Source organism: Capra hircus, chromosome 25, assembly GCF_001704415.2.
Source record: "Capra hircus breed San Clemente chromosome 25, ASM170441v1, whole genome shotgun sequence".
Lineage (NCBI taxonomy): Eukaryota > Metazoa > Chordata > Mammalia > Artiodactyla > Bovidae > Capra > Capra hircus.
Window position 1 is genome coordinate 13556692 of NC_030832.1, and position 23150 is coordinate 13579841.

The 23150-nt window shown below is 40.7% G+C and overlaps 1 protein-coding gene across 1 annotated transcript in view; it reads left to right on the forward strand.

Moving 5' to 3' along the window:
- The window catches only part of RRN3 (RRN3 homolog, RNA polymerase I transcription factor), a 29134-nt gene continuing 6000 nt past the window's right edge, over positions 17–23150 (forward strand). Inside the window, exons 1-15 of the mRNA XM_005697520.3 lie at positions 17–207; positions 2271–2376; positions 3064–3120; positions 7202–7291; positions 7439–7568; positions 7965–8024; positions 8418–8481; positions 9226–9295; positions 11633–11731; positions 13333–13425; positions 14431–14569; positions 16409–16539; positions 17759–17889; positions 18833–19017; positions 22424–22532. Of these exons, the coding sequence (XP_005697577.2) occupies positions 119–207; positions 2271–2376; positions 3064–3120; positions 7202–7291; positions 7439–7568; positions 7965–8024; positions 8418–8481; positions 9226–9295; positions 11633–11731; positions 13333–13425; positions 14431–14569; positions 16409–16539; positions 17759–17889; positions 18833–19017; positions 22424–22532 (1553 nt within the window). The 5' untranslated portion in view covers positions 17–118. The remainder of the gene's footprint in view (positions 208–2270; positions 2377–3063; positions 3121–7201; positions 7292–7438; positions 7569–7964; positions 8025–8417; positions 8482–9225; positions 9296–11632; positions 11732–13332; positions 13426–14430; positions 14570–16408; positions 16540–17758; positions 17890–18832; positions 19018–22423; positions 22533–23150) is intronic.

The following is a 23150-nucleotide window of genomic DNA, read 5'->3' on the forward strand; positions in this document are numbered from 1 at the left end:
CTGGGGCTCCTGATTGGCTGAAGCCCGTTGCTCTCACGCGAGTCTTCCGGGACGGAGGCGGGCCTAGAGGGAGAAAGACTTCCGGTACAAGCCGCAGTCGTCGCGTTTGTCCGGCCGGATGGCGGCTCCTTTGCTTCACACGCGGTTACCCGGAGATGCGGCCGCCTCGGCCTCTGCTGTCAATAGGCTGGGCTCGTCGAGGACCGGGTAAGAATCCAGGACGCTTCCTTCTGCGCGTCCGGGACCAGAGCACTGGACCGGGATTAGGAGAGCGGAACTGAAGGGTCTGGGCCAGAGCTCATGGAATGGGTGGGAGCCGAGGGAAGAGGGTCACTTTAGGTCGTCAGGAGTGAGCCCGTTACCCTTAGATGGGTAATAAAGGTGAGAGCGGGGCTGGGAAAAGGAACCTCCTCGGTTCCAGAGTCCCCTTTTCTCCCCACTGAGCTCCCTCATTTTTCCAGGCCTGGGTACTACCTTATACTACTTTACCCTTCTTCCCTCCTGCTTCTTCGACTAGATTCAAAAAGAGATACTTGGGTTATTTGGATTATTAACCAAATGCCGTCACTGATGGCAGATTGTGTCTTTAAGTTTTTGTTTGCTTGCAGGTTATTTTGATGCACGTTTGCTTAACAGTGTTTTATATCTAGCTCAACTTTTAAAACCCGTAACTCCCATAAAACACTTTTGGGTTTAACTTTGAGAGTCTTTCAGTTCAGTTCAGTTGCACAGTTGTGTCCGACTCTTTGCGACTCCATGAACCGCTGCAGGCCAGGCCTCCCTGTCCATCACCGACTGCCAGAGTCTACCCAAACTCATGTCCATTGAGTCGGTGATGCCATCCAACCATCTCATCCTCTGTGGTCCCCTTCTCCTGCCCTCAATCTTTCCCAGCATCAGGTTCTTTTCAAATGAGTTATCTCTTCACATCAGGTGGCCAAAGTATTGGAGTTTCAGCTTCAACATCAGTCCTTCCAGTGAACACCCAGGACTGATCTTCTTTAGGATGGACTGGTTGGATCTCCTTGCAGTCCAAGGGACTCTCAAGAATCTTCTCCAACACCACAGTTCAAAAGCATCAATTCTTTGGCGCTCAGCTTTCTTTACGACTCTCACATCCATACATGACTACTGAAAAAACCATAGCCTTGGCTAGACGGCCCTTTGTTGGCAAAGTAATGTCTCTGCTTTTTAATATGCTGTCTAGATTGGTCATAACTTTTCTTCCATGAGAGTCTTTAGCAGGATGCTATGTTTTGTTTTTTTTTTTCATTGACTTGTTTAAAAGAAACAGACTTTGTGGAACTCTTGGCATAATATCATAATTTTTTCTTTTAAGTATCTACTTTGGATGTTAGAGTTGGGGACAGTATATCAAAAGAGACAATGTCCGTGCTCTCAACCGAGTTTTAAGTCTAAGGAGGGAAAGAGAGTAAATCAACGATAATTTCAGATAGTGGTAACTACTGTGAAGAAATAAAACAGTGTGACGGTAGGGAAGAGGGAGAGGATGGGTACTTAAGATTTCTGATATGGAAGGTCTCTCTGACATTTAAGCTTCAACTTGAAAGAAGACAAGGGTCCAACCGCGTGTACATCTGGAGAATGAGTGTTTCTGACAGAGAGAATAGTAAGTTATATGGGAATCTGACTGGTGAACTTGAATAGCAGAAAGGACTCTGGCTGCAGTATGTAAGGGTTGGAGGTGAGGTCAGAGAGATAGGTAAGGGCTAGATTAATGTAGGACCTTAAAGACGAAAAGGAGTTTAGGTTTTTTTATTTTAAGTAAAGTAGGAAACCTTTGGAGAATTTAAGCAGAAGAGTAGCATGATCTTTTTTAAGTTAAAAAAAATTAAAAATACTGGGTTACTGTGAGCTTTCTCTAGTTGCAGCAAACGGGCTGCTTTCGTTGTGGTGTGCAGGCTTCGCACTGCGGTGGCTTCTCTTGTTGCAGAACACAGGCTCGGGGGTGCCCAGTCTTCAGTAGTTGTGGCGGCTTATTTAGTTGCCCCTCAACATGTGGGATCTTCCCGGACCAGGAGTCAAATCTGTGTCCCCTGCATTGGCAGGCAGATTCTTAACCACTGGACCACCAGGGAAGCCTGTCTTCAGTTTTTGAAAGATTTTTAAATCACTGAATGAAGAATCCATTGATGGGGGATTCAAGTGGGAGGAGGGAGGCCAGTTAGGGGGCTTTAGCAGTGGTCTCACTGAAGGATGAGATTGTTCCTTGTCATGCACCTAATGGCTTGATACTTTTGGTTCTGTAGGCTTTCAGACATGCTCGCATTAGAGAATGATTTCTTCAATTCTCCCCCAAGAAAAGCTGTTCGGTTTGGTGGAACTGTGACAGAAGTGTTACTGAAGTACAAAAAGGTAAGAGGGGATAGTGTGAGGTTTGGTGGGTTTGTCCCTCAGATTTGTTGAAATATAATTGATGTATTGAGGTTTGATTTTTGGTGGTCAGAATACAATTATAGCTATTATACTAAAGACCAATAGGCAAATAAGATGGATTTTAGATATCAATATTGAAGTCAAATCAGTTTAACAATAGCATGGTGCTGTCCGTTCACAGTTAGAATAGTAACCCCTTTTCTGCGGTTTTATACCTTCAGATGCTTTATTTAAAGCTTTATTTACGCTTTATTTCGTGTCCTTTAAAATCTTTAGCAAGTGGTGTAATTTTAAAAAACCCATTAGATCAAAGCATTTTATTTCTTAAGTAGTTACATAAGCATTGCTTTGGGATAATAAACGAGCTCTATTAATGGGCTTTGTTTCCATGTCAGTTTAGAAGTGATTCTACTGTGTCTCAGTGATGGTGGGAAAGTGTGCATTCTGTGTACTTTCATGTGTGACCTGCGTTTAATTCCATATATATGCATGGATACTGCCATGGTCAGATCTCAGTACACAGGTGTACACAAGTGTACCCAAACACCGCAGAACTGAGATGCCAGTGTTACAGTTTTCTTTTTGTAATAGTTTAAAGTCCTGCTGTTGGTCTTTAAAAGGAAAACCCAAGCAAGCAAAAATTCATTGTTTTCCCTTCTTCTTAAGGGGGAAACAAATGACTTTGAGTTGTTGAAGAACCAGCTGTCAGATCCAGAGATAAAGGTAACTAATTTTGTGTTTGATTATTAGCAAAGTTGTTACCGCTTTGTTAATGTTATTAACAAAGGTGTTAATTTGCACTTTTTGTCCTGTTCCATTCTCTAGAACTTACTTGGTGATCCTGCTTTAACGGTTCTCAACCAGGGGCATTTTCACCCCTGAGGGAACTTAGTGATGAATTGGGGACATTTTTGATAAGGGAACAGTGGTGCTGCCATCCAGTGAGTGGGTGATAGGGGTGCTGCTGAAAAGCAAACAGCACACACGCAGCCCTTCACAATCCCAGCGGTGCTGAGGCTGGGAAACCCTGCTTTAATTTGCCATTTTAGAACCCGTCTTCTGTGCTGCATGCAACGCTCATGGCTCTCCAGTGCCAAAACGGCAAGATGAAACCAACAAACGATGACTTGTATTTCAACCTACTACCCTGTTTCAGTGTTTTTGGAAATGGTTTGAGATATGTACCCGTCAAGTAAACGTTATTCCCCCTTTCTTCCTTGACTGCCCAGTTGTGGGAAGAATAGTCTGTTACTGTGGGCAGTGGTGGTCAGATTGCCTGGGATAGAATCCCAACTCCATTGTTTCCCAGTGTGTGATCTTGGGCACATTCTTTAACCTCTCTGCCTCCGTTTCCCTTCTTGTAAAACCAGAGAAATAAGTTCTTCAAGCGTAGAGGTCTTTCGAGGATCCAGTGAGAGCAGTGTCTGACTCAGAGGACTTTGTAATTGTTCATGCCGACAGACTGCACTTTCTCATTCGTGTTTAAATCCACTGTGAAGTCCACTGCTGTATGTACTGTGACAAAGGTTACTGATGATTTCCTGCATTCTGATTTCATGGACTTTCTCTTTCAGCCCCATAGTAATTTCTTGTAGCAATTTGTACAGTTGACTGCCCATTTCTTAAAACCTTTCCTTCAGTTTCTTTGATCTTCCTGTCTTCTTACTGCTTATCTCTCATCTCTCTCTTGACAGGTTCTTCAGGAATTTGGTATTGGTTGGATTTCCTAACTTACCCCGTCCTCACTTTACAGATTCTTCCTGTGTGATTGCCCTATGTTCTCGTGGCTTTGGGATATATCTGTGTCCTCATAATAGAGCTATTTGCATTTATAGATCAGATTGCTCTTGTGGACTTCAGACTTTGTTCTTTCTTTTTTAATTTTAATATCATTTATTTTTTTTTATCAAAGTATAATTGAATTACAACGTTGTGTGGACTTGTTTCTTAACCGCAAACCCACAGGTGTTACAGGTGCCCTGGATTTAGCGTTTTCTCTCTTTCAAATCCACTTCTATACAGGCTTTATGTGCTAAAATGATCTATTGCTTGTCTGTCTCACGTCCCCTCCATCCCTTATATCTTAACAGTGCATCTGAGTCATCTCTAAAGCACATTCTAGAAATGCCATTGCCCTGCTTCTTGCCCACCGAGGAATAGAGGACCAGCCCCTTAGCATGGCCTGCAGCAGACTTGGAGTGTTCCGTCTCACTAGAGACTCTATTTCTTGAATTTGCCTCTTTACGCCTTTTCTTTCTGCCTGTGAGAGGTTCTTGGATCCACTTTGCTTGGTGCCTGTCTGAGCATGGGCTCTGGTTACATCACCTCCCTCTCTTACTGGCTTTGTGATTGAGGGTGAATTACTGCATTTCAGTGCCTAGGTGTCCCCAGCTATGAACCAATGGTAGTTCTATCTATCTCATGGAATGTTAAAAGTCTTAGAATACTGCCTTGCACCTAGTCTTATATTAGTGTTTTTTATTATTATTACTGTAATTATAAGACTATTCTTTGAGACCCAACTGAAATGTCATCTTCACTAATGAACTTTCCCAGATATTGTCTAAGCACATGACTGTGCCTTCATTGAGACCGTGCCCCACACTACCAGCAGATCTCTAATTAGAAATCTGGCTTACAGGGACTTCAGTGATATGTCTGGTCCCTCATTGCTCTCCAGATTTATCTGTTGGCTTGCTTGCTCACAGTATACTCCAGCCAGACTAAACTGCTCTTGGTTTTCTGAAGACATGCTTTCACCTTTGTAAAGTGTAGAGCCCTTGAGAGTACTCAGTCTGTGTAAAGACAGTGGAAGCATCACTTCATCTTTAAAGCTTTCTCTGACCTGTGCCTTCTTCCCCGGGTGCACATTCTTTGTGTTCTACTGTATTTCATATCAGCACATCTCCAGGGAATTTTTACAGACCCAAGAATCACATCAGTTAATGTTTATGTTAGTTCAGAGGAGTGTTGAAATAATTTGTTTCTGATAATTGTTCAGTACCATAGTCCCTGACTGGTTTACTTGAAAACTGGAGCATTAAATGTCCTTATGATTCTGTTGCACTTGTTTTAGTGGAAAAGTGACAGACTAGAGCTAACTGTGTGTGTAACTTAGCTTGACCTCTCTGCTTCAGGTCTTGTTACCCTTAATGAATGTGGACATTATGAAGTTAAACTGTAGTGCAAGTGAGCTGTGACTTTATTTTCCTGCCAGGTTAGTTAGGGTTTCATCCGCAAATAGTGTCATGGAGGTTTGTCACATAGATAATGCATAAGAAGCTCTCGCTGGTTGAGTGGAAGGTGGGGAGCTCCACTGTGTGGGGGAAGTGGGCGGGGCATCGATCTAGGCAGATGGGTTTGAACCTAGTCTCTTACTGGTGAAAGTGAAAGTGAAGTCGCTCAGTCGTGTTCAACTCTGCGACCCCGTGGACTGTAGCCTACACGCTCCTCCATCCATGGGATTTTCCAGGCAAGAATACTGAAGTGGGTTGCCTTTTCCTTCTCCAGGAGATCCTCCTGACCCAGGGATTGAAGCCGGGTCTCCTGCATTGTAGGCAGATGCTTTACCGTCTGAGCCACCAGGGAAGTCCTTTTTTACTGGTGTGGTGGGCAAATTAATCTTATTAATCTTTCTTAGCCTCAGTTTTTTCGTCTATAAAATGAGAATAACAGTAATCCCTTCGCAGCATGTTTAGGATTAGGGAAAGGTATATATGTGTGGTGCTAAGCACCATGCCTGGAGCATGGCGTGTACTTCCTATACGTAGTCCAGGGCTGTAGGTCCAGCCCTGTCTGTCAGTAGTTTATCACTGGGTTTCAACATTGTCTGTAGTCTGTTGCTAAAGGTGCAACACGGTATTATTTTTGTTTCTTTATTTCTCTGTTCCCCTACTGAATCTTTATCAGCATTAACCATTTTCTTTAAAAAACTAGGGGCTTTTTTTTTTTTTTGGCCATACTGTGCAGCTTGTGGGATCCCAGTTCCCTAACCAGGGGGTGAATCTGCCCCCTTGGCAATGAAAGCAAAGTCTGGACCACCAGGAAGTTCCCCAGAATTAGGGGCTTTAATTTTTTTCTTGCACGTGTGTGTTGTATATATGCTTCAATGCAAGCAATATCTATTAAGTATCACTGATACCTTATTCTCTACATGGCTTCTTTTTTGAACTTAGCAGGTTTTCCTGTGTCATGGAAAGTATTATGAATAGTAATTTTATTGTCTGAAAAATATTTAATGGAGTAGTGGACCCATCATTTATATAGAACACATTTTGATTCTTTTAGACCCATTTGCATGTTGGGTTAAAAAAAGTTACATTTATTGATGACTCTGGTTAATCAGCTTAGACTGAATATTATCCACATGCTTGCAGGTCATCATGAGTATAGAGGAAGTAGAGGTGCCTCTTGGTCTTTGTGGCCTTAGAATATTTGATCTGTTAGAATTCTTCACTTTAAAAAAGTCCCAGGTGTCAACATTTACCATTTGAGGTGTTCTCACTTTTCTAGGGCAAGCAAAAATGATTAGATTTAAATATTGCACTTGATTCCTTTCCCTAATATCAATTACTATATTACTTCTTCTTTGTTTTTAGAAAAAAGGAAAATTTATTGTAACATCTTTTTTTATTTTGATAAAAACTAAGAAATCTTCATCCCAATTTTGGCTTAAGTCCAAGTTTGTGACTTTTCCCCCCTAATTTAAATGTTGCTGATAGATGACCAATGCCAGGTAATATAATTTCTCTGTTATTTTAGAGGACTTGTGATTTTGAAAGTACTTTTCTTTTTTTAACTTAAGGATGACCAGATCATTAACTGGCTGCTTGAATTCCGTTCTTCCATCATGTACTTAACGAAAGACTTTGAGCAGCTTATTAATATTCTGTTGGTAAGTTCACTGTTTATTTCAATGACTTATATGTAATTCAGTACTTTGAAAATAGTATCTGTTGAAAATAGTATATATTGTATATGTTGAAAATAGGATATGTTATATCAGTAAAATGTTTCTTTTGTCTTTCCCTCTCATCTCTAGAGATTGCAGTGGTTGAACAGAAGTCAGACAGTGGTGGAGGAGTATTTATCCTTCCTTGGTAATCTTGTATCAGCACAGACTGTCTTCCTTAGACCATGTCTCAGCATGATTGCTTCTCATTTTGTACCTCGTAAGTCATTGCTCTTTTCTTGCTTCAAGTTTTCTTTTTAAAAATTTATCTCTGTTAAAAAGGCTGCCTTCCCACTGTATTTTGGAGATTATGCCACCATGGGAGAGGCCAGGATACTTACTGGGGCAGCAGTAGTTTTGGTACTTGTCTGTTCCCTGTAATGACCTCCCTGGAAGTGTCTGGATTTATTTGTTGCTGTGATTTTTATGGATTTAATTCGCTTTAGTGAGCTTCTGGTGAAGTCTTGGAACTCAGGGATTTTTCGCTGCTTAAACTTCATGCCCACATTGTAAATTTTATTGTATTAAGTTTGGATAACAGAAAAATCGCTTTTTTTATGTAGCTGTTGCTTGTTCAGATTGTTAGAAGTATAACATTTTCTTTTTTCCTCAAAAGCCCGAGTGGTTATTAAAGAAGGTGACGTAGATGTTTCGGATTCTGATGATGAGGATGAGAGTAAGTACAAAGAGAATTAGACGAAGGCCACCTCTTGTGTCTGAGTGAATGTGTGCTGACCGCTCACGTATCCTGGTTCCTCTAGGACTTAGTCTCACGGGTAGACGGTAACAAAGGGCAACCTTTGATGGGGTCTTTTTGTTATATATCTAACAAAAAGAATCTCAGTTATATTTAACTGATTACTATGCAATCAGTTGCCATTACTGGCATTATTTATAGTATTCATTGATAGTCATGGAGAAAAGTCTTGAGATTATTATTTTGCTGACATGTGATTATTTAGCTGACAGATGATTCCGTTTTGGTCAGCAGACGATTTTAGCCTTAAGTTGGTAATTTTTCAGTTTTCAGTCTCATCTTAATGCTCATGCTCTCCCTTTTCACCTGTAGATCTTCCTGCAAATTTTGACACCTGTCATAGAGCCTTACAGATAATAGCAAAATATGTCCCATCGTGAGTATACTTCAGTTACTTATTTTGTATTGTGTTTAAGTCTCAAGAAAATTACAATCAGTTAGTAGAAAATTATAAAATGTTCACAGCATCAAACCTGAAGTTGTATGCAGCATGTTTTTGTATCTCACTGCTGTCATATCACAGTTTAGAAAACATGGCATTTCAGTTCTCTATTCATTGTCTTAAATTTCTTTTCAAAACCTGTATGCCAAGTCTACCCTCCAGCTTTCTATGGTGGTTGGACTTTTGCTTTTAACTTCAACAGACAAAATACCCAAAAATTTTCAGTGAGAACCGCCTATGTGTTTGTGTATTGTCTTACGAATAGAAATTAGCTCTGTATGTAGGTTTCTTTTGGAGGGGTGAACTTCAAATTCCCCCAGTAAGCTTAGCACATAAGCTAACTTTAAAAAGTCCAAGTTGGTAATTTTTTCTCCTTTTAAAAATAACATGTGTAGTGGGAAGTGTTTAGATTTTAAACTGAAGCTCTTTGTTAAAACTTTTGTAGAAAAAAAGGAATCCTCCTTTAATATGCTGATGATATCAAACTCAGCAGAAGCTTATTTTTCCCTAAGTTGTTACAGATTTTCTCTGAGGTGTTTTCACTTCCAGTTGCTTGAGGTAGGAGTTGCCTTTTGCCTCTTGTATCCATATTTGCTCTTAGAATGGAAATATTACCTTCTGAGAAAGTCTTGTTATCATGGATTTATTGAAATTGTTTTTTTTTTTTTTTTCAAATAGCACACCATGGTTTCTTATGCCAATACTGGTGGAAAAATTTCCGTTTGTTCGAAAATCAGAGAGAACATTGGTAAGAAATCTTTTCATGGGGGAAATAATGGAAAAGTTGTTTTGTGTGGTTTAGTTTTAGGTGAATTTGAGTCTTTTTCTTCAAAGTTTTGTCTGCTGAATTTTAAACTCAAGACTAAGAATTTGACTCATCCTTTCTTAGCAAGCCACTGACTGAGGATTCTTAGTGCCTTTTCTCTTATTCCTGTGTACGTGTCAAAGGCAGAGTCCATTTCAGAAATATCTAGATAGAACTTAATGTTAACACAGGTAGGAATTGCTGGAAGATAATAGCTCATTTATTACCAGCTGTAAACATGCCTTATTTGAAGGCAGAGCCTTCTGTTAATGAAGTCGTGGAAGTCTTCTGCCTAATACTTAGATCATCTGTATAGCATTTAGTAATTAACAGTGGTTTCCTTCTAAATACAGAATATTTTTTTCTAAATAATGTATTATAGGTATTAAATAAAGAGTTAATAACTTTTGTTGATATTTGTGAGAGTGTGCTTCAACTGGAATGTTACAAATTCTATATCTCTTATGAGCATAGATGCTAAAATTCTCAGCAAAATACTGGGAAACTGAGCCTAACAACATACAAAAAAGAATTATACACTGAAATTTATCCTAGGAATGCAAAGTTGATTTAATACTCCCAAAGCAATTAGTATAACAGGCTGTATCAGTAGAATAAATGGTAAATACCAATGATCATCTTAGTAGATGAAAAACGCCAAAACCATTTTGTGACAAAAACAGAAGAGAACTTCCTCAGCCTGATGAAGGGCATCTGTGAAAAAAATCTATGAAAAATTCAAAACTTGTTTTTATACTCAGTAGTGAAAGATTGAAGGCTTTCCCCCACAATAAGGAACAGAACAGGGATATCCACTTTTGCCACTTCTGGTCAGTATTATTCTAGAGTTTCTAGCCAGGGCAGTTAGGCAAGAAAAAGAAAGGCGCCCAGATTGGAAAGGAAGAAGTAAAACTGTCTCTTTTTGCAGATGACATGATCTTATATACAGAAAAATCCTAAGGAATTCACAGGAGCACTAGTGGTAATAAGTGAGTTCAGTATAGTCACGGGATGCCAGATCAATGTATAGTGATCAGTTGTGTAGGACAGTGGGGAAGAGAATAAATAGTCTTTTCAACAGTTGATTCTGGGACAGGAGTACGTTCATATGCCAAAAATGAAATAGGACTTCTCTTCACATTGTATACAAAATTGAACTCAAATTGGATAAAACTGTTAGAAAAAATGTGGGTGAAAATATTTGTGATCTTAGACAATTTTTAGATATACCACAAGAAACCACAGCAAAGACAGTTGAATTGCATCAAAATTAAAACCTATTGTGCTTCATAGTCTTCAAGAAAATAAAAAGACAAATAATGGAAAAATATTTGCAAATCATATATTGGATAAAGGACTTGTATCTAGAATATTTAAAGAACTCTTATTGAACCTAATTTAAAAATGTACAAAGAGTCTAAAGGGGTATTTCTCCACAATAGATATACAGATGGCTAAGGAGCACGTGAAAAACTAAACATTTTTAGTCATTAGGAGAATGCAAGGGAAAACCACAGTGAGATACTGCCTCTTACCTACTAGAATGGCTGTACTCAGAACGATAGATAGTAACAAGTGTTGGCAAAGATGTGGAGAAACCAGAACCCCCACGCTCTGGTGGGGATGTAAATGGTAAATGGTACAGCTGCTTTGGAAAACAGCCTTACAGTTCCTCATAAAAGATAGAATTGCCATATGAACCAGCATTTCCATTGCTCCCAAGGGAAGTAAAAATATGCGTCCACCTAAAAACTTTTGCACAAATGTTCAAAGCAGCTTTACTCGTAGTAGCCAAAATATGGAAGCCAGGTGTTTAGCAGCTTATGAATAAATGGAACGTGCTATCCCTGCAGATTGGAATATCAGTCAACAATAAACATGGTTTACTTGCTACATGAATGAACTTTGAAAACATTATGCTAAAACACCACATGTTGTAATATTCTTATATGAAATATCTATGCTAGGCAAATTCATAGAGAAAGAAAGTAGACCATTGGTTACTTAGGGCTGGGAGGAGGTACCTTACTGGAAGATACAAGGATTTTTTTTTTAGGGTGATGAAAATGTTCTGAAATTGATTATGGTGATGGTTGCACAACTCTGAATAGTTGAGAACTATTGAATTGTACACTTAAAGTGGGTGAATTGTGTATCAACAAACCTGTTTTAAAAATACTGTAGGAGTATATAAATCACAATTATGCTGATATTGTGTATATAAACAGTGTAGTTTCTGTGTTGCTTGATAGTCATTTTTTCTATCTTTTTATGTTTTAGGAATGTTATGTTCATAACTTACTCAGGATTAGTGTGTATTTTCCGACCTTGAGGCATGAAATTCTGGAGCTTGTTGTTGAAAAGCTACTCAAGTTGGACGTAAGTATTAGATAATCTGTTTTCTCTTCAGTTTTCTTTTTCCAAATATTATGTTATAGTATTTGTTATAATAATTGAAACAATAGTAGCAACAATAGAAGAGAATCCGCAGTTCCACCTTTGATTCATTGAACATTTCTTAAACATTTCCCTTGAACATTGGTGTGGTATTGTTTATAGACAGTCCTATTTCTCATGGTTGGGGAACAAGGCATTAATTAGAAAGTCATATAAGTGGAAAAGTAGTGTGATAAATGCTGTGGATGGAACACATGCATTATGAGCTAGAAAACCTGTTGTAGTCAGAAGTTGGGAAGACATTCCTAGGAAGTGACCTGCAATAAGTTGCAGAGGGAATGAGAAAAGGGTGGATTCTGGTGACACGTGGAGGAAAGGGCCTTGACTGGATTGGAAGTAGAGGAGTGGAGGGGTAAGGGAAAGGAAGCCCTCAAAGTTAGCTCCCTGTGGAACGAAAGCCTGGTGTTGCCATAACAGTATTAAAAAACGTCAGGAGGAAGTTGCAGGGTGATGAGTTCCTCTTTGGATGGGTTGAAGTGCGGGTGAGGGAACGGGGTGGAGGACAGTCAGCCGGCAATTGAAGCTGCAGGTCGAGGGCTGAGAGCAAACCCGACAGGAGAGAGAAAGTGAGATTGGAAGTGGGAGGAAAAGCAAGAGCCTGGGCACCCAGGGAGGATCAGGCTTCTCTCAGCAGCATGAGATGTTGCTGGTCTTCTTCAGGAGGTTGAGGAAAGCAGAGTCCTTGGGTTTGGGGTTTCGGAGGCAGTCTGTTGCTACGGAGAGTGTGGCTGGTTAGGAAGTGGGTCTACTAGAGACCCGCTGAGGGTTTGCGGTGTAGAGAGAAGATGAAGCAGGGGTGAGAGGCATGTTTCAGGGTTGGGGAGAGGAGGTTTGTGGACTAAGGAGATAGGGGTTGATGGAAAGCATGCTGATCCTGTAGTGGGGAGGGAGTTCTAGGAAAGACCAGAGGTTGGGTGGGCTTGCGCATTGTTCACTTGGAGTTAAACCTCTCTGATCACCTGTATCCATAATCTTTATAAAGTCCTTCTCTGATGTATGCTTATGGAACATTTTAGAGTACATTTAGGAAGAAGTTCATGTATATAGACATGTTAAAAAGGCATATTTGGATGGTATGTTAAACAAGCTATCTGGAGGGTTATATGCTAAAATAAATTTTCAGTAATTCAAAATTGACTTGGATTTAATAATTTTCTCCATTGATTGATCGTATGCTGTTATACTCCATGCATGTGCCTTGTGCCTAGTAAGTGTTGAGATAAATGTTGAATTTTGAAGCTGTCTGATATAGACCAACATAGCACAGTTCGTATTGATTTTTATTATGTAGTACAGGGTGCTTGATTCACAATCTTGTCAATTCTTTCATGACCGAGTTTCATTTATAGGTTTGTGCCATAAGTTTGTGCCATAATTGTGTATTGAGTTACAGTGCTGTTTAGGGTGCTAGTGTGGATATCTTTAGAACATGTACATTAGGTGAATTTCCAGTTGCTGAATACTGTGGTTGTATTTTATATGTTTTTATTCTTTTTTTTTTTTCCTTCTGTGTTATGATGTAGGTGAATGCATCCCGGCAGGATATTGAGGATGCTGAGGAAACAGCAGCTCAAACTGGTGGTGGAGCCGACGCCACAGAAGCCCTATTTAATATGGTCAGCATTTGTGAACGTAGTCAGGCATATACAGCTCACAGTCCCAGAGGGTGGCAAGAGACAGCGGATGGCTCCTCAGCTTTGTCAAGGCTTGGGGCTAAAGCAGTGGTTCGGCAAGCTTGAAGATGGCTCTTTAAATGGGTGGTTTGCTGCCTTGTTGTTTATCGACTAGTAGAGTTCATGGCCAAGGCTTTGAATTTGGTTTTGGTGAAGTCTGTTTCCCTTTTACTCTTCCGTCTGTTCCTTAAGTTTGTTTCTGCACACCACATATTGTTTGTGGAGGAGTGATACGTAGAAAAGCACGTCAGTGTGATTCCTGTGTTCTACAAATTGGGTACCTTCACGCAGTGCCTCTCTGCTAGGAGCTGTGTCTTAACTTGGGTTCACTGGGAGGAGCCCGAGATGGGGATGCAGGTGCCCTTGGGACACAGGGTGTGGGGAAGCAGGAAGGGCAGGGGGAGGAAGGAAGGGAGAGTTGGGTTTCGATTGGAAGTCACTGCAGCCTGATCCCCCCCAGGAGCTCTGGAGCATGAGTTACAGGACAGAGTTAGTCCTACCTTGAGACTGGGGGGAATGGCCTCTTGTGACCTCACGTCAGTTACTAGGTCTGATTGGGAGGGTTGGGAGGAGCCAAGGCAGTTCTCCAGAGAACGGGGCAACTGTGAGCTGGCAGCCAGTGCTCATAGCAGCAGAGGGGGTGGGTGCCCCGTCCCAGGAAAGGAAACCCGGCACCAAGAGTTTGTGCCAGAAACTGGGGGAAAGCTGTGGTGTTTGCACGGTCACACTGTAGGTGGCTCTTCTACATGAGAGTCAAAGGCTGGATCTGTGCTTTCATGTTGAGTTCCAAGGGTGATTCTGATTCATGCCTCTGGTTGACAGCCTCTGCCTGGCAAGACTTCTGGGTTTTCTCTTTACCTTTTAAAGGAAACAGTTTACCTCAGAGTTTTCTCCCTAAACTACTTTTACTGAGTTTTTATAACGTCAGTTTTTACTTTACCTTCAAAGGATGAAGATGAGGAAGCTGACCACAAAACTGAGGCTGATCCGGGAAGGCTCGATCAGATGGTCCATCCCATGGCTGAGCGCCTGGACATCCTCCTGTCTTTACTCTTGTCCTACATTAAGGACGTCTGCTACGTGGACGGTAACAGCCTGCAGTAGCCACAGCTGGGATGCACTGTGCTGGGCATACTGATAGAAAATCATGATGAAAACCCTTGTTTTGAGTATGAGGAAAAGAAAGTTTAGAGAGATTGTTTGCCAACGTGACATAGCTTGAGAATAGTGGGCCTGGGACCCAGACTCAGTTGTGTTTGTCTTCAAAGGCCTTGGTGATCTTTTCACTGCCTACTGTATTAAAAGATTATATACGGAGTTTGGACAGTTTAAAGTGGACCTCAAGTTGGAGACATTTAAGAATGGTATAGTGGATATTTTGGAGAAGGAAATGGCAACCCACCCCGGTATTGGACAGAGGAGCCTGGTGGGCTACAGTCCATGAGATTGCAAAGAGTTGGACATGACCAAGCATACGTACACATAGTAGATATTTGGGGCTTTTCGGGTGGCGCTTGTGGTGAAGAGTGTGTCTGCCAATGCAGGACATGTTAAGAGGATGCGGATTTGATCCCTGGGTCTGGAAGATCCCCTGGAGGAAGGCATGGCAACCTACTCCAGTATTCTTGCCTAGAGAATCCCATGGACAGAGGAACCTGGTAGGCTACAGTCCATGTGATTGCAAAGAGTCAGACATGACTGAAGCAACTTAGCACGCATGCATGGACACACTTGGTGTTATGTTTAAAATTTAGAGTCTGGGTACTTTTGGTTGTTCCAAGTGTTGGTGGACAAATTGATATGTTTCTTGCCTTTAATGGAATTTTTAGATTTTTAGTCTAGACACTTTGCCTTGAAAAAAGCAGTTTTTTTTCTATTTGCATTTCTCAGATTAAGAATGAAACTCAACCACTCAGAATATTAGGGCTTGAATCTGAGTTGAGTATGTTACTACTTTTAACTTTTTTGCTGCTATAAAAGTAATACATGTTGGTTAGAGGAGATTTGGGAAATACAGGAAAGGATTTTTTTTTTTTGAAGACAGTTTATGGTCACACACTCCTATTTGGAGGACCATTATTAGCATTTTTAAATTTTTTTCTGTTCTGTTTGCATGGGTGTATATGTTTTTCTCAACGGATTTGGGGAATCACACTGCTGCTCCTGCTGCTAAGTCGCTTCAGTCGTGTCCGACTCTGTGCGACCCCATAGATGGAAGCCCACCAGGCTCCCCGTCCCTGGGATTCTCCAGGCAAGAACACTGGAGTAGGTTGCCGTTTCCTTCTCCAATGCATGACAGTGAAAAGTGAAAGTGAAGTCGCTCGGTCGTGTCCGACTCTTAGCGACTGCATGGACTGCAGCCTACCAGGCTCCTCTGTCCATGGGATTTTCCAGGCAAGAGTACTGGAGTGGGGTGCCATTGCTTTCTCCGGGGGAGTCACACGATATGTAGTATTTTATAATCTTCCCTTTTTACCTCTTAAGAACATTTTCTCATACAATTCACGGTTCTTCTAAAATAGTTATAAATCATATGGGTTTAACTGGTTCCTTATTTTTTTCCTCCCCCTGCTTTATTTGCCATTATAAGTAACAGTGTAATGAACATACTTATACCTATATTGTCACTTGTTTGCTTGTGATAAATTCCTAGCAGTAGAACTTGTAAATGGTGATTTTCCAATGTGTGGAATTACAGTGGTGTGTGTGAGATGAGGGCCCACTTCCTTACCAGTCCTGGATTTTTATAATTGAAATGGAAACTCTGTGCCAGATAAAGATGGCCTCCTATGCCCCCACCCCTGAGCCCCCATTAGCTGCATGGATGAAGTATTTCTTAATGGTTTTGTTTGCTTTTTTAAAATGTAAATGAAACTCGTGGCTTGAAAATAATGTATAGAACTGAAATGCCAAATTTTCTTCACAGGTAAGATTGATAACAACAAAACAAAAGATTTGTATCGAGATCTCATAACCATCTTTGACAAGCTCCTGTTGCCCACCCATGCCTCTTGCCATGTGCAGTTTTTCATGTTTTACCTCTGTAGCTTTAAATTGGTGAGTATGTCGTTTGCGTTATCGTAGCTTCTGTTATTCTTGCCCCAAGTTTTCCTTAAAAAATGAGGGGTGGAGGGAAATGTTGAAGAGGGACCATGAATCGACCATTTCTTTGTCTGGAGCTCATTTTACTTAGTGCCTCTAGGCAAATAGAAAGCCCTTCTCAACCTGTGGAGGGAGCCGAGGGCGTTGCTGCGCATCAGCTGAAGCTGTGCTCTGAAAACGTCGTCCTGCGTTTGGTCCACTAGGTGGTGTCTTTCCCTTTAATTCAAGCCTTCACTAAAATCTCATATGGATGCAGTTGTAAAGCAATTATATTCCAATTTTTAAAAACCTCATATACAGTATGTAACTTTATTTTTTTAAACTCTGTTTCAGTTGATATTAACTAGCCCAAACTAAAGTTTTAATCCAGGATTTTAAAACTCGGAAGAGTTTGTTTTTCTGTTTTGAGAACAAAGCAAAAGAACACAGGACTCTTCTTTGCGCTATTTCATAGCTTCCTAGTCCTAGTCTAGGAGAGTACTGTTCATGGGTAGGAAGGTTAAACTCAATCTGCCCCAAAGCATATATTAGTAGCTTTTGAAAAGAGCTGTTTGAGAGAAGTTGGAAGTTGCATTCTTTGTTGAAAAGAAGTGAATTGGTCAGTTTTTCCCTACAGTTAGCATAATCAGTCAGATATCGACTGTACTTTAATCCTCGTTTCTGTTTCTGGTTGAGTTTGTTATGTGCAGTCTGGAGGGTATGGCAAAAGGGATTCCTATGTGAGTGTGGATAAGCACTGCTTTCTAGTTACGGCTAAATATCAGCGTCCTAGAGCTTTACTTACTTGTTTATGTTTTGCTGCACCCTGGCAGTGAGAACACTGAGTCCTAACCCCCGGGCTGCCAGAGAATTCTCACTTTAACAGAGCTTTTACAGACTGCTGGATCCCAGCGCCCTGTCAAGGGTGTGTGGGGTTCCAGAGCCCTAGGTCTGATGCTCAGCTGGCTTGGGCATCCATTGAATTGTTTAAAGCTGGGGAATGCCTTTTGTTTTTGATAGTATTATCTCAGAGTGTTTTCAAAATAAGAACCATGATGACCCTATTCATTATTTAGCAGTATAACTGAGATACTGGAGCTTTCCCATGTTGGTGAGTTAAAAATCTTAGAATTCTGCTAGCTAGAATATCTGAAGCATTAGAAAAAGAGGAGACCAACACCTTCTCTTTTTATAGGGATTTGCAGAAGCATTTTTGGAACATCTCTGGAAAAAATTGCAGGATCCAAATAATCCTGCTATCATCAGGCAAGCTGCTGCAAATTATATTGGGAGCTTTTTGGCAAGAGCTAAATTTATTCCTCTTATGTAAGTAACCTGATTTTCCAAGTGCTTTTCTTATCATGCTTTAAAAAAGAATATAGTATTGTCTCAAGTCAGAGAAATAACTGCCTTATTTTTGTGGCCTGTCTTTAAAGTGGAAAATTTGTTTCTCCACTCTATGCAAGATGTTTATATTTCCAAGAGGCAATTTCAGAATAAAATGTCTCATTTTAAAACTGTAAAACCTCACATGCAAAGCTTTTGTCATCTGTATCGTTGCACTTGAACATGAAGATCCATTTGTCTTCATGGATGGGTACAGTGTTGTATACTGTTTTGATTCTTTTTATAGGTTTTTCATTTTTCATTTGCATTCCGAATCAATTGTATCTGTTAAAGCAGAAGAAAAAAAATCCCCTTTGGAGGTAATGGATCTGTTTAGGAGGCCGGTGCTGGGCCTGCTTCTTCCAGTGGTCCATGAAGATATCCTTGGGCCAGAGCGCTATTAAAAGCCCTTCCCTGACAACCAAAAGCTGTCTGGGTATTCTGTCCTGAATTGTTGACCACAGGACTTCATCAGAACCCCCAGGGAATGGTGAAGTCAGCCAGGTTGTTTTTCTCTTCTGAGATGTGGGTAGACATGCCTCTTCTCTGACCATTTTCCCTCAAGAGGACTGGGAGGCCATCGGAAGAACCCTTCTGAGTTGACCAGGAGAAACTGTTCTCCAACTCGTGACCCTTTAGGCTGCCTTAGGGGCCTTCCTGTTGTTCATGGAAGGTCCACATTCTTGACTTTGTAATGGAAGGCTGCCTTTCCACCTGCCCATCCTTTCCTTTGCTTGCTTCTCCTCTGTGCCCATGGGTAATAGATAAAGAAGCCAATGGACAGGCTTTTCTTAGTTTGCAATGAGAGGCAATTGTGTGTTTTTGTGTCACTCTAGTGTGTTATGAAGCAAGTGAAGTTGACTTGAGTTTTTCTTTTCTCTAGTACTGTAAAATCATGCCTAGATCTTTTGGTTAACTGGCTACACGTATACCTTAATAACCAGGATTCAGGAACAAAGGCATTTTGTGACGTCGCTCTCCACGGACCATTTTATTCAGCCTGCCAAGCTGTATTCTACACGTTTGTTTTTAGACACAAGCAGCTTTTAAGTGGAAACCTGAAGGAAGGTCAGTGATGTGGGGTTAATGGATATGAAACTGGATTTTCCTCTGTACTAGTTACCCTTCAGAATGAAGACTTATTACTTTTTTTGACAAAAATTGTTTGTTAGAAAACTACATGTGCACTCAAGCTTTTACAGATAATTTCTAGCAGCTTGTGGGCCCCTAAAAGTCCCGTAAGCCTTCTTTTTAACAGTCGATGGATTTGTGATTGAGAAGCTCCACTCTAGAAGTTGGCAGCAGGAGTCGTCAGATGTGAGGTGTGACTCAGCACTTGCGCTGTGGCCACGCCGGGCTCGTTTTGATCCTCAGCCCCCGCCTCCATGCTGCCCCTAACCCATCCCATCCCATCCCATCCCATCCCTGCAATGGCCCAGTAAACTGTGAACGTCATCCCTGCTTTACAGATGAGACCAAACCCCAGGGAAGTAACTTATTGGCAGGATGAGAAATTAAAACCAGATGAGAGTGACCCTGAAGCTTGAGGTTATTCCAGGTATGCTCCTGGACCAGTTTTGCTAATTTCTAAGAGTTAAAATTTGAGTCTACCAGATGAAGCTTGTTTCTTGGGTTAGTGTATTACAGTTGAAGGCAGTCCCCAAGAACAGCATCAGTTAAGTCAGTTTAAATTGTTTCATTTTCATGAATAATGCAAATGGTTTAATATGCTGTTTGCTCTAAGCCAGAGTTTCTCAGACTCTGCACTGCTGATACCTTAGGCTGGATAATCCTTTCTTGTGGGGGCTGTCCTGTGTATAATAGGGTGACCAGCAGCATCTTGCACTCTCTACCGCTCGATGCCAGTACTAGCCCTGCTCGTCCTCTGTTGTGACAACTAAAACTGTCTTCCAGACACTACCAGATGTTCTCTTGAGGGCACTGTGGCCTTTGGTTGAGAATCACAGCTCTAAGCTGAAGCTTGTACGTGTTGCATCACATGCACTTTCTCATATCATGACTACTACTAAAAAGATGGGGGCTAAAAAATAGGTCTATGAACAGTAGTAGGACAAGATTTTATCACAAGGTAAGTAAAATCAGTGCGCTTCTCTGTAAAAATAAATGCTAAGAGTCTTAGTTAAAGAGGATCTATTTCTTTTCTTTTTTTTCTATTACAACATCATGATTTATTAAAGCACAGCATTCTGTACAACAAAGGGCCTTAACAGTTGTCTATTCTCAGCCAAACTTCTCTATAAGTTAGCTTTCCTTAATAAAAAACATGTTGTACTTTAAATTAGTAATTTAACTGATGAGGAAGTTACCATAATACCTATTTTAACATTGAACAAATCTAACCACCTATTGGACGTTAATGTAAAAGCCTGACATAGAATTTGATTTAAAACGTCTCAAAATAAATTCATTAAAACAGGTTCCCTGTGAAAATATGTAAGAATGAAAGCTAGTATAATAGCAGGTGTAGTCTTTACATTTTATTAACCATAAAAGATACTTTTCTAAAGAGTCTAATTGAGACATTAACTGTGCAAAAGCTGATGAGATTTACAGTCTTAAATACAAGCACCAACACAGAAAGGATATTGTGTCAGTTCAGTTCAGTTCAGTCGCTCAGTCGTGTCCGACTGTTTGCGACCCCATGAATCACAGCACGCCAGGCCTCCCTGTCCATCACCAACTCCCGGAGTTCACCCAAACTCATGTCCATTGAGTCGGTGATGCCATCCAGCCATCTCATTCTCTGTTGTCCTCTCCTCCTCCTGCCCCCAATCCCTCCCAGCATCAGAGTCTTCCAGTGAGTCAATTCTTCTCATGAGGTGGACAAAGTACTGGAGTTTCAGCTTTAGCATCAGTCCTTCCAAAGAAATCCCAGGGCTGATCTCCTTTAGAATGGACTGGTTGAATCTCCAAGGGACTCTCAAGAGTCTTCTCCAACACCACAGCTCAAAAGCATCAATTCTTCGGCACTCAGCTTTCTTCACAGTCCAACTTTAATATCCATACATGACCTCTGGAAAAACCATAGCCTTGACTAAATGGACCTTTGTTGGCAAAGTAATGTCTTTGCTTTTCAGTATGCTATCTAGGTTGGTGATAACTTTCCTTCCAAGGAGTAAGCGTCTTAATTTCATGGCTGCAGTCACCATCTGCAGTGATTTTGGAGCCCCCCAAAATAAAGTCTGACACTGTTTCCACTGTTTCCCCATCTATTTCCCATGAAGTGATGGGACCAGATGCCATGATCTTAGTTTTCTGAATGGTGAGCTTTAAACCAACTTTTTCACTCTCCTCTTTTACTTTCATCAAGAGGCTTTTTAGTTCTTCTTCACTTCTGCCATAAGGGTGGTGTCATCCACATATCTAAACGTCCATTAATTCTACACTTAAGAGGATCACTTCTTTATGTAAGCACAATCTGATTTATGAGTTACACATGATATGTAGTTTAGGATCCATCTACATTATGCTTGTAACTGCATGCTGCTGCTGCTGCTGCTGCTACTGCTACTGCTGCTGCTGCTGCTGCTGCTGCTAAGTCGCTTCAGTCGTGTCCGACTTTGTCCGACCCCATGGACTGCAGCCTACCAGGCTCCTCCGTCCATGGGATTTTCCAGGCAAGAGTACTGGAGTGGATCTATTTCTTATAAGCCTTTACATTATTGCATTTTTAGTCACTTTTATCAAAATATATACATCAAAGGATCTCCTAACAAAAATATACTTAGGCACAAGTTGGTTTGCTCACCTCTTAGAATAAGTGTGGTATTCTTTTTAATATAGGAGAGAAGTATAGTCATTGATTCCAAGACAGTAGTATGTACCCAATTTTTCCTTCTACCTCCATAGTTTTGTTACAAAAAAAAACAAAAACACCCCGAAATACAGTGAATGCACACTTGAAAAATAGGCTCAACTTTACTGATAATTTGAGTTTTGTAAGGCTTGCTGTTGGCTTTGTTAACTGTCATATTAGTGTGTGTATATATACATATGGAGTTCAGGAAGGAGAAATTCCATACTGTATAGTCATCACCTTGAGGGAATGGGGAATTCAGTGTGCTCCCCAACTGCTTAATGAGTCCATGATTGTTAGCAGAAGTCAGATCACATGTTCTGTGTTTCCTGCGCTGCAGTCAGCAAGTGCTGAGGTTGCATGTATTTGAGTTCCAAATTGTCTTATAAGCTCGTAGCCCGCTAGGAATGTATCTTTACTTTCCTGGATCTTTAAAAGAGTTTCTTTAGAAAAGTTGGTTTGGTCGTAAATGGGTGTGGTTAAAATAAACTATGTTCTTTGGGCTTTGCACTATGTGAATATCTACATGAACCTTTAAAACATTTGTGCAAATACCCATAAAAAAATTTTTTTAATATATAGAATAATGAGTGCTGCTTAGACTGTTGTGCTTTGTACCTTTTAAAAAATATTTTTTTTGTTGTTTTTTAATCAAAGGTTTGAGGTACCTTCAGAGTCTAAATTTTGAACGGATAGTGATGAGTCAGCTGAATCCTCTGAAGATTTGCCTGCCCTCGGTTGTTAACTTTTTTGCCACAATCACGAAGTAAGTTCTTTCTGCTTTATTTCTGGAAGTTACTTAAAAAGTAAACTTATGTTAGTATTGTAAAAATCCATTAAATTTCTATAATATTACTTTAAAAGACATTTAAAAACCAGTAACCCAGTGCCTGCAGAAAACACTGCATCGAAGGCGTTGTTTTTGTACTTTTGGTGGCATTGCAAATTGCTACTGCTTTTTAGTCTAAAGAGGATCATTCAGCAGAAGCTCAGGCACTTGAAAGTAAGTTCGCAAGCCAAGAGGTACAAATCACAGATGTTTATTAGAATGACTCCTATAATAGTAATAAAAATAGACTGGACACCAGATAAACATCCAACAAGTAGGGAGATGGTTCAGTGGAGGCCTTGTGGCCGCAGCTGATGCGTGGCGTTTGCTGTGTGCCCAGCACGGTCCCAGTAAGCACTCTACACAGAGCTCACCTATTGCTCACACTGTCCTATGACTGTGTTACTAACCGCTGTTTATAAATGACAAGGTGGGGTCACAGAGAGACTGAATGACTTGGGAAAAGTCATGGGTAGACTGTGGCAGAGCTGAGGTTTGAATGCCGACAGGCTGGCTCCTTTGTCAGCATTCACTGAACTATCCTGCTTTGTGTAG